The sequence below is a fragment of the Alligator sinensis genome, unplaced genomic scaffold (assembly GCF_000455745.1).
Source record: "Alligator sinensis unplaced genomic scaffold, ASM45574v1 scaffold1273_1, whole genome shotgun sequence".
Lineage (NCBI taxonomy): Eukaryota > Metazoa > Chordata > Crocodylia > Alligatoridae > Alligator > Alligator sinensis.
The window spans coordinates 319,399-332,754 of NW_005842653.1; the positions used below are offsets into that span (position 1 = coordinate 319,399).

Genomic DNA, 13,356 nt, shown 5'->3' on the forward strand with positions numbered 1-13,356 from the left:
TAACCTAAATACTGCTGGATGCCTTTGTCAGCCCTCATATTTCTTTGCTATAGAAAGAAGAGGTTGATTAAATACTGAGAGAAGCTGTAAAATCCCCTAAGTTGAGTACTAGTCATGTCTGCTAACCTCCATGGCATTCCAAGCATTTAACAGTGATTCATGTTAACATTGGGAAGAAAGAGGTCTAATGTCTACTGCATACAATGTTTCTCTGAGCTACTCACCTAAACAGTAGATTGAATGTATATTTACTTAGCATAGTGATAACTTTAATAAACTTTTAAGAATTTTTTCAAAATAGATTTGTTTTCAATTTCCAAAGTGATAGATTTGTATTTTCTATATGAGAAGATGTGTTCATATTTTTTGTAGTGAAATGCCATGTTCTTTCTCATAAAATTGTGCCACTAGACATTGTGAAGTTTTATGTAGAAACATTTTGGTGCACTATGAATCTTCTTTTTAATCTTACATTTTCTTGATAATAGGAAAATATCAAGGGGCAGGACCCTTTCACTCCCTCCTCCTCTTCAGTAAATAATAGTGTTTGAGGAAAACTGAAATATTTATTCAAAAAAGGATACTGGATTCTTTGTTTAAAAAGAAAATAAAGCATATAGGCATCAGAATATCCATTGCATTGAAATCCAGTGTTTCACAAATTTAACTTTAGTTTCAGGAATTATCCCTAATTAGTAATAGCTCTAGGTACCGCACCCATAGCAATTTTTGTGATATTGAAAGTTATATTTACATTAGAAAAAAAAAGAAAATTTGTTCTCTATTGTTGTAATAACAGTATTGCCATCTCTGACTATTCAAAGCTTAAGCAGCAGGCCCCCAAATATAATGGTAAATTAAACTTAAAAAAAACCCCAACTTTTCTTTCTCTCTCTCTCTCTACCACTCACTAGACTAACAAGCTAGCAACTGGCCTGTTTGTTCTCCCACTAAGGTTACCATATTGTCATCTCTTATTATTCACTGTGCTTGCATATTCCCTACCCTCTTCAACAGGTCTCCTTCCCTTCCCATTTTCCCTGTCTTATACCATGTTCTCCTGTGCCCCTGTTCTTTCTGATGCCCCCTGAATTTCTTTGACTCCTTTGTGGTTTTGTGTCCTGTGTCCTAATACAGTGGTGCTCAACCTTTTGGCTGTGTGAGCCAGATTAATGGCCCAGGGCCAGTCCACAGGCTGGATGGAGCCCCGGACAACAGGATCAGGCCATGGGGCCTGGCATCAGTCTTTATCTGTCCCACTTGCTGTACTGGCCCTGGATGCCTTGTGCTGCCTTTGCCTGGTTCTTGCATGTTGGGATTGAGGCCCAGTGTTGGCCCCGCTCAGCCCTATGGGCCTGGAAATTAGGCAGCAGGAGAGCTGTGGCACTGCTCCCTTGCTGCCAGATTTACAGACCTGTGGGGAACCCCGTGGGCCAAATGACATGGCTCTGCAGGCTGGATCTGGCCTGTGGGCCAGGGTTGAGCATCTTTGTCCTAATGCATTCCCTTTTTTGCAGCCATTACAATATACTTTCTTGCGCTTCTACATTCTTTCATGCTTTGTCTGTTTTGTGACTAAGGATCTGGTCAAATGACATACCTCTACCAGTGTACTTTACAAATGTGCTATATGCCCATATGGATTACAGGGTATTGAGAGCGGGTAGAAAAGCGGTGACTCAGAGGCATCTGTTCACAGTAGGCTCTATTACAGCACCTTGTCACAAAGAGCAGTTAATTGAGCGAGCAAATTACTATCCACTTAAATTTCATAGTTGGTAGGGTCAGAAGGGACCTGAGCAGATCATCAAGTCCGACCCCCTGCCATGGGCAGGAAAGAATGCTGGCGTCAAATGACCCTGGCAAGGTGTCTGTCTAGCCTCCTTTTAAAGACCCCCAGGGTAGGAGCAAGCACCACTTCCCTTGGAAGTTGTTTCCAGATCCTAGCTGCCCTGACTGTGAAGTAGTGCCTCCTGATATCTAATTGCAGGGCAACTTTTCACTGTAGGCATACAGGCTATATTACCTGCACCCTTGTCATCTAGTGGTCATGTGCTAAAATAACACCTACCCTAGAATAAAAATTGACTGTCTGTGCACTCATTCTTCTGATGTAATTTACTTCGGTGTCTAAAGCTGATATAAATTATGCTGGTGTTAGTGTTGCATGGCCAGGCTCTTTACACAGCCAGTTTCACTGGGGGGGGGAGTATGCAAATAAGTAGTCTTTTTTAAGTAACATCAGGTTGCCTTATATTGTTGTTCTGTTTATTTAAGAGCATCTATAGCATTTAAAATAAAGCTTAGTATTATTACATAATGAGATTTAGTTATGTGATTGTTATGCAGTTACTTTACATTGCTCACTGTAAATCCTCAATGAGCGAGTGAGAAGTGGGTCATCAAAGCTGAAGCATTTCCTTATTCTGAGGCAAGCAGTTATGAGAGAGTGCTGACGGCAAACCTGAAAGTTGGTTGAGACTCCTTGAGTGACTTGGGTTTTTCATATGCTACATCAATTAACTGCATCAAATAATCGTACGTTTTGATCACTTCTAGTGTTATTTATTGTACATCATAGAAGGGTTGAAATGATTGTACAAATACGATTATTAGCATACATCTGGCAATGCTGGTCAAACTTGCCTTGTTCCCTGCGCCAGATCTGGTACAGCACAGTAGCCACCCTGGTGGCAGGAAGGCAAGCAACCCTGGGACAGGCAGCCACTTGGTGTGGTCAGTGTGGCTCAAAGCAGCAGTGGGCCAAGTTACTGCAGAGTGAGTGAGGGACGTGTCTGCCCAATGGCTTCAAATTTTGTTGCAGGGCATACCTACCATTAGCCATGCTCCAGTCTTTCTGGCCTCAGCATAGCCTGCTGGACGAGATGGAGTGGCTCTTCCTCTGGCTATATGTTTGACATACAGTTTAGAAGTAAGTTGATAAGTTGGGACAAAAGAAGGTAAAATATTTTAGGTGCAACATTTTTTTAAGGTCCCAGAGTCTTGTTATTCCTAAAATCCTAAGTTCAGTACCTGAAAGTTTACTTAACTCGATACAGTTGATTACTTTTAACTACTGCAAGGAATATAATATCTGTGGCATTTTTACATGTGAGGGTCTCCTTGGTCACAGTGCAGAAAGAGGAATAGTGTAATCTCAGAAACCAGGAACTTCTCATCTCTATCACAAAGTGCTTTATTTTATTAAAGTGAGTAATCACTAATACTCTCACATTATAGTTTGGGAAAGGAAGGCACAGTCAAGTTAAGTGACCACTTGAGGTCGAGTGGGAGCGAGTACTTCCCGCGGCCCTGAACGTCTGGGACAGGGGCCAGGGCCGGGCGCTCCATGCACGTGCTGTGGTCGGCCAGGATCATGCCGCACAGTAGTATGGGCGCCAGCCCCGCCAGCTCCAGCACCCACCGCCCCTGCAGCGCCATGGCCGAGATGTCCTGGCCCAGCCCACCCCGAGGCAGGGACAAGCCGGGGGAAGCGCAGAGCCAGCTCCAGTCCCAGGGCTCACGTGGGCTCAGCGCCTCCTGGCTGCCCATGAGCCCCCGCCTGCGAGTCGGACCTCTGCACTGGCGTACACGCGTGTTTATGCTGGGAAGCTTCCCAACAGCACACCCACCCAACTCACAGCACCTAAAGTCCTCGCTTCTTATCTGTTTCCTGGGCCCCCAGGACCACAATGATCCTCCTCCCCTGATACTCTCTTGTGGGCTCAGACCCAGCCTGGTCTGCACTTGCCTGGCAGGAGACACACCGTGACCATGGGGACCGTCTTCCTAGCTGCACTGGGCACAGGGATAGGACCTGCCGAGGTAGTGTACAGTAAACCTCCCACTGAGCTGCTGGAGTGCGAAGGTCTTAGCTTTATGCCCGCTTTATGGAAATGGGAAACTGCTCCCTGGCTTGCCTCTGGGGGCCTTACGGCTGAGGGCTACCAAAGAGGGCAAGCTGGGGTCAGACGATATCATCTGACCCCAGCACTTTTTCCTGCCCAGGGCAGGGGGTCAGACTCGATGACCTACTGAGGTCCCTTCCACCCCTAACATCTATGAACCTATGGACTTGCTGGAGTCAGCAGTAAATCAGTTGTATAGCTGAGAACAGAATTTGTGACTAGTTAAATTAGTTAATTTATCTAATTTAACTAAATTACTTAACTAGTTAAATTATCTTTTCAATGAACCATGTTTGTTCAGCCTTTGATACTGACTTCATATATCAACTTGGATAAAACTGCTTAATCTTTTCTGCCAGTTAATCCATCAGTGAAATTGTGGTGATCTTATCAAAAGTTATATAAAAACATGCAATAACACCTCCTTTTTTGAAGATAAGCACTAAGTATTGTCTTCAAGAGCCAAAACACTTGTCCTTGCAGGTCAGGAATTTTTGAGTCAACTCTTAAGATTGTAGAGTCATTTACGAGTAGGATAATGTTCACAATGTAAGTTAGCTTTCACTCAGTATGCTCTTTTTACATTGGATCAACTTGTTAGTTGAAAAGTCTTGTTTATTTTAAAGGTTTAAGCTATATGATCATTATTATTATTATTGCTTGTACTATAAAAGTGCTAAGAAACTCCAAGAGCTACAGTATGTAAAGCTTAAGAATAAAGTATGGTAAAAAGATTTCTTAATCCCTGTGGCTCTTGGCACACACATTTGTTGCATGTTATTTTCAAATATTACGCAACAAATCTTAACAAGCTAGACATTAAACCAATTGTTTTTTCCTGGACAAAAATGGCAAGTTGGCCACACACAAAAAGTTGCTCATTAAACAGCACCTTTTGTGGTGTGAAAGTATCCTGTAATAATTTTAACGTGTGACCGGTTGGCATGTTATGATTTGTTGCATGATATTCTTACATAACACTCAACGAATGCAGTGTGTGCTAGAGGCCTTAGCACTGGGATTTGGTACTATTTTATTATTCAGCTCTAATTTTTAAGCTAATTAAAAGGAAAAGGATGGACCATCAGTTTGTGGGGCTGAATACTGAAATAAACCGTAATCCTTGAGACCTTCCAATATTGTATCATTTTATTTCTTCTAAATTTATTTGTAATTTAGAAGTTATTGGTGAACAGTTGGCTGTATATTTTTGGTATAACTAGAGATTAAAGGTAATGATGTGGATGCCATTTGCCACCAGTTAAACTGTTCTAATGATGCAGAATGTTTTTTGGTCAAATTAATTGTTGCTACTAAATTTATCAAAGATTTTTCAAAAACAGTAGCTTTGCTTTAGGTAAAGTACTTTTCCATTCATTCCACAACTTCCTTTAGAGTTTACTAGTATTCAAAGGTAGCTGTGCATGAAGAGTAATCTCAATTCAAATATACTTTCACAATATTTTCACCAGCTAGGTCTAAAGGACAATCAATATGCCTGTCTCCAAAAAGATTTCTTGATTATTTCAAAAGAATAGGTCATGTCTGTTTGCATATTAAACTGACTCAGCTTCTTGAAATTTCTCTGCAACAGAATAAGAAATATTACTAATGTACAATTCAGTGTGCATCAATTCTAGGATAAGATAATGCAAACTTAAGTGTTTCTTTCTTTACTAGAGCACTTTCTTTCAAAGAGTGGAGGGGACAGCACTTTTATTCATCAGTTCATAGAATGCCAGAGTGAGTACAGCGCATTCATCACATTCACTTTAAAACAGAAATAAAATATGCAACTAAAATTAGGATATATTTGTCAGTAGCAAAATGTGTTGTAGTGTAAAATTGAAGCACTTTGTAGTTGAGCAAAGCTCTTTTGGGATAGGAGGACCTTTTTATTCATGTTAAGTTACGATTGTCTGTGCTTAACAGTTAACTTACCATTGCTTTCTATCACATTTGGCCCCATGCAGTTTAAGGCTGACCTAATTTTGTAACCTTGATGGAAAATAAGGGAACCTTCAAGCCTGAATATTTTTGCCAATTAAAACAAATATTGCAGGCTGCAGCAGAGAGATAGAAATGAGGTAATGGTGCCTTTTCTCTCTTCTCTGCACAGTTCTGTAATGTATCTGATAATTGAAAGTCTTACAATATAAATTGCACTAGATCAAGTGACTGTAGAAAAGGATTTGTGGGGAAAAGGAGACTTGTAATTTTATGTGAAAAAATAGGAAATGCTTTGTGGAATGTAACACTGACTTTCTAACACCTTGCTTTTCAAAGCAAATTACTTTGAGAGGATAGCAAGTAGCAAGTAGTTCAGTCTGTTTGGAGCAGATTGATTGAAATCAATTACATTGATTACTAAAAAAAATGATCAGTCTATTACTATTTTGCTGCCTCTGAGATTTAGGTCAAATATATCAACTTGGTAGAAAGCTGAATGTGCTATCAAAATGTAAGTAGAGGATAGGCCTTTTTTAAAAAGCAGGGCAATACAAGAAAAAGAAAGGGTTTTTTCCCCCACTTCAGTTGAAATATAGAGGACTTTACAGAATTCATTAGACATAACTTCTGTAAATCCTTAACTTAGCTTATGAACTACTAACTGAAATTGAGCAAACTATGGAAACAAAAGCTAATCATTAAGGTTAGAGTGTGAGGTTTGTTCCACTTAAAATAATCAGTATATGAGAGCATAAAAATGAAGCAAAGGTTCATTTTAAAATTCAAATGATGTGCTGTAGTTATCTGAATTTATGGAATGTTCCAAAATTTCCCAAAAAGAATTTAAAGAGAAGGTTCTTCTTAGTAGCTGTAAACCTAACAGATTTTATAAGCTGCTTCTTCTTAACACAAGGCATAGTGAAAGTGAACTTGGTGTGCTAAATGTTTGATAAAGTGAATATATATGAGTTTTGTATAGCTGATCAAAGGAGCTTCACGTTTAGTATCACAGGAATGTTCTTTTTGCATGTGCGTATGTAATCACTGTTTACTGACAACTCTAATTTAACTCTGCCAATTAACATCATTTTAGCCAACATAAAGCTGAATAGTCTGGTTGCAGTTGGGAAGCAAAGGTGACTATGATTCTTTAACTGAAAAGACTCCAATATGTCTTTTGAAGTGGAATGTGAAAGGGAAAACAGGGAGAGAGCCTGGAATATAAAACATATTAAAAAAAAAAAAAAAAAAAAAAAGGCAGGGAGAATTTGTTTATTGAAAACACAGACAAAAACCTACAAAGATATTTTTTATAACAGTAACCTATTGTTTCTAAAATCACTAACCATCAACATCATGGATAGGGATGTATAGTATATAAATGTAAATGCACTTGCTTTTCCAGCAGAAGGTAAATTTATCTCTCCAAGTAAACAAGAAACAAAATAAGATATTATTAATCAGCAGTTCCCAAATTGTAATTCTGTTAGTTAAGACATTGCCAACCTGAGCATTCAGCTAGGCCCTAAACAACCATGAAATTAAAAATAGGTTCCTTTTGTTTACCTTCCGGATTTTGAATACACATACAACACCTGAGTCATGTTTTAAAGCCCTTTCAGAAGCCATGAAGGTTAGAAAACTACTTAATTAAAAAGAAAAAGCTCAGCCCCTCATCATATTTACAGGGGTTTACAAATGCAGCTGAATATTATGGGACTCATAATAAAACTTGGAGTTGACAGTCCCAGCCTAGGACTATGACTAGTCCTCAGAACTGGTGATATGATACTTTCCTTCTAGATTCCAGAAATTCTTTGAATTGTCCGGATTTTTTTATTGCAAAGAGGGACATTGGAGAACTGTAAAAAATCCTTGGAAATAAGGAGCCACCAGCCTAGTGATGTTTACTTGGTTCTAATACTTCATAATAGACATAAAGGAGCTCTTAAGACAGGAGCTGCCAGACAAGCAAGCGAGAAATAACCAGGGAATAAGAGCGAGGCATCCCTGTAGAACGTCTTAAAAGGGTGCCCCAGTGGATAAGGGTGGAGAGAAGAAGGAAGGAAGCATGTTCTCATTAAGAGAACAGGCACCCCTTGTTTCAAAGTAAGAGATGGGGAAAGAAAGGAAAGCTGATAGAAAATGAAATGAAGAGCATAAGAAAATGACGCAGTTAACTGTTAAAAAGGACAACCTACTAATTGTGATAAATGCATAAATACTTGGTGATGTTTTTCCATGTAAGAAGGTACTCCAGTTGCCAGGATGTTCTCTATTTGTCAAGACGAACGTGTACAAATCTGTGGGGCTGGATGTAACACATCTGTGTGTGCTGGGGGAGTTGGCTGATGTGATTGCAGAGCTGCTGACCAGTATCTCTGAAAACTCGTGGCTATCATGGGAGGTTCCGGACGATTGGAAAAGGGCAAATATTGTGCCCATGTTTAAGAAAGGGAAAAAGGATCCAGGGGGAACTACTGACCAGTCAATGTCACCTCAGTCCCCAGAAAAATCATGGAGCAGATATTCAAAGAATCTATTTCTACGCATTTGGAGGAGAAGGTGGTGATTAGGAACAGTGAGCATGGATTCACCAAGGGCAAGTCATGCCTGACCAACCTGATTGCCTTCTATTATGAGAACTGTTTCTGTGGATGCATGGAAAACAGTACACATAATATACCTTGACTTTTAGCAAGGCTTTTAATACTGTCTCCCACAGCGTTCTTGTAAGAAAGCTGAGGAAGTATGGGTTGGATGAATGGACTGTAAGGTGGATAGAAAGTAGGGCCGTGTGAAGCTTTGCTAGTCGATTCAATTCTCAGGAGATTCGGCTCAATTTGGCAGCTGAATCTCAGAATCTAGATTGAATCAGGAGACCCATTAAAAGGTCCAAATCAAATTGAAAGCCTCCAAATTGATTCTGAGAGATTTGGCACCAATTCGGAGATTTGGCCATAGACTAAACAGGCAGCAGTCCTCAACCATGCTGGATACAGCTGCCTCCAGCTGGTAAGTCTGTTGTGGTGGGTGGAGTGGGGGGAGGGTAGGAGTGTGGGGGCCAGATCAACGCCCCCACAGCGAGGGAGGGATTGGGGCTGGGGCTGGGACAAGTTGCCTAGCCGGGGCGGAGGGATGTGGGACTTGGGGAGGGGGACTCCTTCCACTCTGGGTCACAGTGCACCACTGGTCTGGGAGGGCATGGGAGTGGGCGTGTGCCTCCGGATCTGCACAGGGCAGGCCAGGCCAGGCTGCGCTCTGGGAGGCTAGCCCCAGCTGCTGGCTGCCAGGCTGTGCTCCCCTTGGTGGGTGGAGCCAGGGCTGTGCTCCAGGCAGCTAGCCCCAGCTGCAGCCCTGGCTCCGCCTGCCCCGCAGAGCAAGGGCTACGGGGGGGCTGCAGCCACCCTAAAATTCCCCATAGCCCCTGCCACCAGCCCCTCCCCAATCCGGGGGCGCATGCCCACCCCCATGCCCTGTTGCTGCTTGCCCAGCTGGGCTGTGGTGGGGTGAAGCTGTGGCTTGTCCAGGAGGTGCAGGGAGGCTGGAGTGGCTTCTACCACTGCATGCCGCTTGTCTGAGGCAGCGCAGTGGCACCATCTTGTGCCTCCCTGCCCCAGCTGGGCCAGCAGTGGGAAGGCATAGCCCCCACTCCCAGTGCCTTCCACCCAGAGCAAGCCGCGCCTGCATCGCACCCTCTCCCCAGCCCTGGTGGGCAAGGGGCAGCAAGGCATAGCCCCCACTCCCAGTGCTGCTGTGCCTGCATCTGGTGCCCATGCCTGCCCCCACCTCCTCCAGCTGGACAAGCGGCAGCAGGGCAGAGCCCCTGCTCCCAGCGCCTTTCGCTGCCCGTCCAGTGCTCAGTCCGGCCCTTGTCCCAGCCCTAATTCCTCCCTTGCTGTGGGGGTGTTGATCGGCTCCTACCCTCCCCCCTCCACCCACCACAACAGACTTAGCAGCTGGAGGCAGCTGTATCCAATGTGGTGGGGACTGCTGCCTGTTTAGTCTATAGCCGAATCTCTGAATTTGTGCTGAATCTTTGAATCCAATTCAGCCAAATTGAATCGGGACAGTGACTCGAATCACTGTCCCTCCAAATCAGCTAAATCTGAATTGAATACTTGCCTCTTTGCACAGGCCAGATAGACAGCTGACTGGATTGTTGGGTTCAACGAGTAGTAATAAATGGCTCAATGTCTAGCTGACAGCCAGTATCAAGTGGAGTCCCCCAGGGGTTGGTTCTGGGGCTGGTTTGGTTCAATATTTTTAATGCTCTGGAAGAAGGAATCGGTTGTACTTTCAGCAGGTTTGTGGATGACACCAAGATGGGGGGTGTAGTAGATATATTGGAGCTTAGGGCTAGGATTCAGAGTGATTGGGCCAAAATAAATCCCATGAGGTTCAACAAGGGCAAGTGCGAAGTCTTGCATTTAGGACAGAAGAATCCTGTGCACTGCTATAGCCTGGGAACTGCCTGGCTAAGCAGCAGCACTGCAGGAAAAGGACCTGGGGGTTACAATGGACAATAAGATGATACGAGTCAGGGTGCGCCTTTGTTGCCAAGAAGGCTAACAGCATAGTGGGCTGCATTAGTAGGAGCATTGCCAAGAAATTGAGGGAAGTAATTATTCCACTCTATTCTGACCTGGTGAGGCCACATCTGGAGTACTGTGTCCAGTTTTGTGCCCCTACTATAGAAGGGATGTGGACAAGTTGGAGAGAGTCCAGGGGAGAGCAATGAAAATGGTTTGCGGGCTGGGGCACATGACTTCTGAAAAGAGGCTGAGGCAACTGGGTTTATTTAATCAGCAGAAGAGAAGAGAGATTTAATACCAGCTTTTAACTACCTGAAGTGGGTTCCAAAGAGGATTGAGCTAGACTGTTCTCAGTGGTGGCAGATGACAGAACAAGGAGCAAGCAAGGGAGCTCTAGGTTGGCTCTTAGGAAAAACGATCTCATTAGGAGGGTGGTGAAGTACTGGAATGGGTTAGCTAGAGAGGTGGTGGGATTTCCATCCTTGGAGGTTTTTAAGGCCTGGCTTGACAAAACTGAGGCTGGAATGATCTAGTTGGGGCTGGTCCTGCTTTGAGCAGGGAATTGGACTAAATCAGCGGTTCTCAACCTTTTTTGTACCAGGGCCCACTTGTAATTGTTGGCCAGTCCTGACCCAGTGCCGCTGACTACTGACCTACTGCCCCCTCCACCCCCAGACCCCAGCCCTCCAGTGTGTGGGGCAGGCATTGTGTGTGTGGGGGGGTACTAAGCAGCCCCATGCAGGCTATAACTCTTGACAGCCTGCAAGAGAAAAGCCATGGTTTCCCACATGTTTCTCCTTTAAAAGAGAATCTGTTTTGTTGATCCATGTTTAAAGTTTGTTCACTTCCCTTTCATATATTCTTATGAGCCACTTTTGAGTCATGACCCATGGGTTGAGAAACACTGGACTAGATGACCTTCTGAGGTCCCTTCCAACCCTAATTTTCTATGATTCTCTGTTATGCAATCATTTATTAATGGGCTGAAAAGAAGTTGAATGATCATGAAGTGGCTTGCCCTTAGGGAGATTTAGTTCACAAGGTAATATGGGATTGGAATTTTGAAAAAGCCTAAGGGAGTTAGTTTGGCACCAGAATTTCATTCAGTCACAAAGCAGAGTAGACCCTTAATTTTCAAGAATTAAAAAAAAAACACAAGCTTCTCTCTTTCAAGATTCCATGCTTGCCCTTTGTGAAATTTTATGAGACTGTGTTCTGAATGATTCTGGGCAACAGTAGCTTGCTATGACTGCTGAATACATCTAATTTCCCTTAATTTGCAAATTTCTGTTAACTACAGAACCTTTTCACCATATTATTATAAGGTGAAATCCTAATCCATTGATATTTCATTGACTTCATTGAGCCCATGATTTCATAGGGTAGGTCTGTGAATATTTTACTATAATGTTATTGGAGGGGACACATGATGCTACTAAAAGTGCCCAAAACAGCACACAGACAGAAGAGAAGGAAAGCAATACAATTCCTCTTCTATCACCACTCAAAACTTTTTTCTTCTTCTGTTTTCATAAACATGGCTATATCTTATACAACACGACCAACTTCATTATGATTTTCAAAGAAGAATTTAATTTTTGCATATCTTTGCATTACTCAAAATATTTATAGTATTTTCTTAAATTATGTATAGGGCACATTAATGATGAAATGCAGAGCCATTTAAATAGCTCAGAATTTGTGTGCATTTCATAATATTTCTGCTCTTTTCTGCTCTTTAGATTTAGGAGATTTTTTTTTGGTTTGTTGTTTGTTAACATTGGTGACATTTTGGAATAAGGATATTCTACTCGAAGACGCAGTTACTTCAGCCTTTCTGTATAGGTGCTAACTCATGAACATGTTCTGAACAAAAAAAATGACTTTTACTGATAGTATCAGAGGTGTTAGCAGGCTGCAACTTGAGAGAGGTAGTTAGCCATGTTAATATGAAGTCAGGCAGAAGGCAGGGGAGAGTAGCAAGGCATGAATGATGTATTCATCCCAAAGTTCTTGCAGTCTAAACCAGGGGTGGGCGAAATATGGCCTGTGGACCAGATCTGGCCCGCCAACTGATTAGATCTGGCCTATGGTCAGGCACCCACCAGTTGATTGAATTTGGCCCACAGGTGTCCCCATGGTGCTCCACATGGGGCTGAGCTCTGCCGGCTCCCATGTGGGGCAGCCCACACCATCATGGTCTCATGCCCACGCCCTCCCTGCTCCTGCCAGATGGCACTACACTGGCCCTGGCCAGTGCCTACAGCTTCTTGGTAGGTGCTCAGCTCCCCACCAGCCCCGAGCAGCTCCTCCTCCTGTCTCTGCTGCATCACTCCACGCATCAGGTAACATGGACAGCCATGGGGACTCCTGCTGGGCAGTAAATGCCCAGCCAGGCAGGGTGGGGGGACCTGCAGCGAGGTGGCTCCTGCCCTACTGTGTGGGGTCTAGCTCCCAGCCACCTTCCACCCACTTGGCCACCTGCCTGGTATGATGAGCAGCCACCTGTGGGTGCCTTGAGTGGGTGGAAGACATCTGGGAGTTGGAGCTGAAGTCTTTTGCACTGGGACAGAAGCCTCCCATTTACAGCTTCCCGCCCCTGGCTGCTGCCCAGCGTGTGTCCTCATGGCTTCCCCATGCTAGCTGCTGCCTGGAGCAGTGCAGCAGGGGTAAGGAGGAGGTGGAGGAGCTGTTGGAGGTGGACGGAGCCGAGCAGTACCTGTGTGGGTGCGGCCGCAGCCCCCCTGGGAAGTTGGCCCTCTCTGGCCAGGGCCAGAGCGGCGCTGTCTGGAAGGTGCAGGGCTTCAAGTAACATCCTCTTTTATTCTAGCGTTCAGTGAAGGCACTTTTACTTGAGTTTTTCAAAAACCACAGGGGAGAAACATTTGGCCTGTGCTCCCCTCTCTCTCTCTACATAAGTTCATCTTTGGGGTGTCCACAGCAGTGATATCATCTAGTGCAGG

At 43.7% G+C, this 13,356-nt stretch overlaps 1 protein-coding gene across 11 annotated transcripts in view; it reads left to right on the plus strand.

Moving 5' to 3' along the window:
- The window catches only part of SLMAP (sarcolemma associated protein), a 169,933-nt gene that overhangs the window by 106,741 nt on the left and 49,836 nt on the right, over window positions 1-13,356 (plus strand). For 8 of the 11 annotated variants that reach the window (XM_006033679.3, XM_014524722.2, XM_014524727.2 and 5 more), the window contains one exon: window positions 5,589-5,651. The exons of the other annotated variants lie outside the window; for them this stretch is intronic. In XM_006033679.3, the coding sequence (XP_006033741.1) occupies window positions 5,589-5,651 (63 nt within the window). The remainder of the gene's footprint in view (window positions 1-5,588; window positions 5,652-13,356) is intronic. 11 annotated transcript variants of the gene reach the window in all.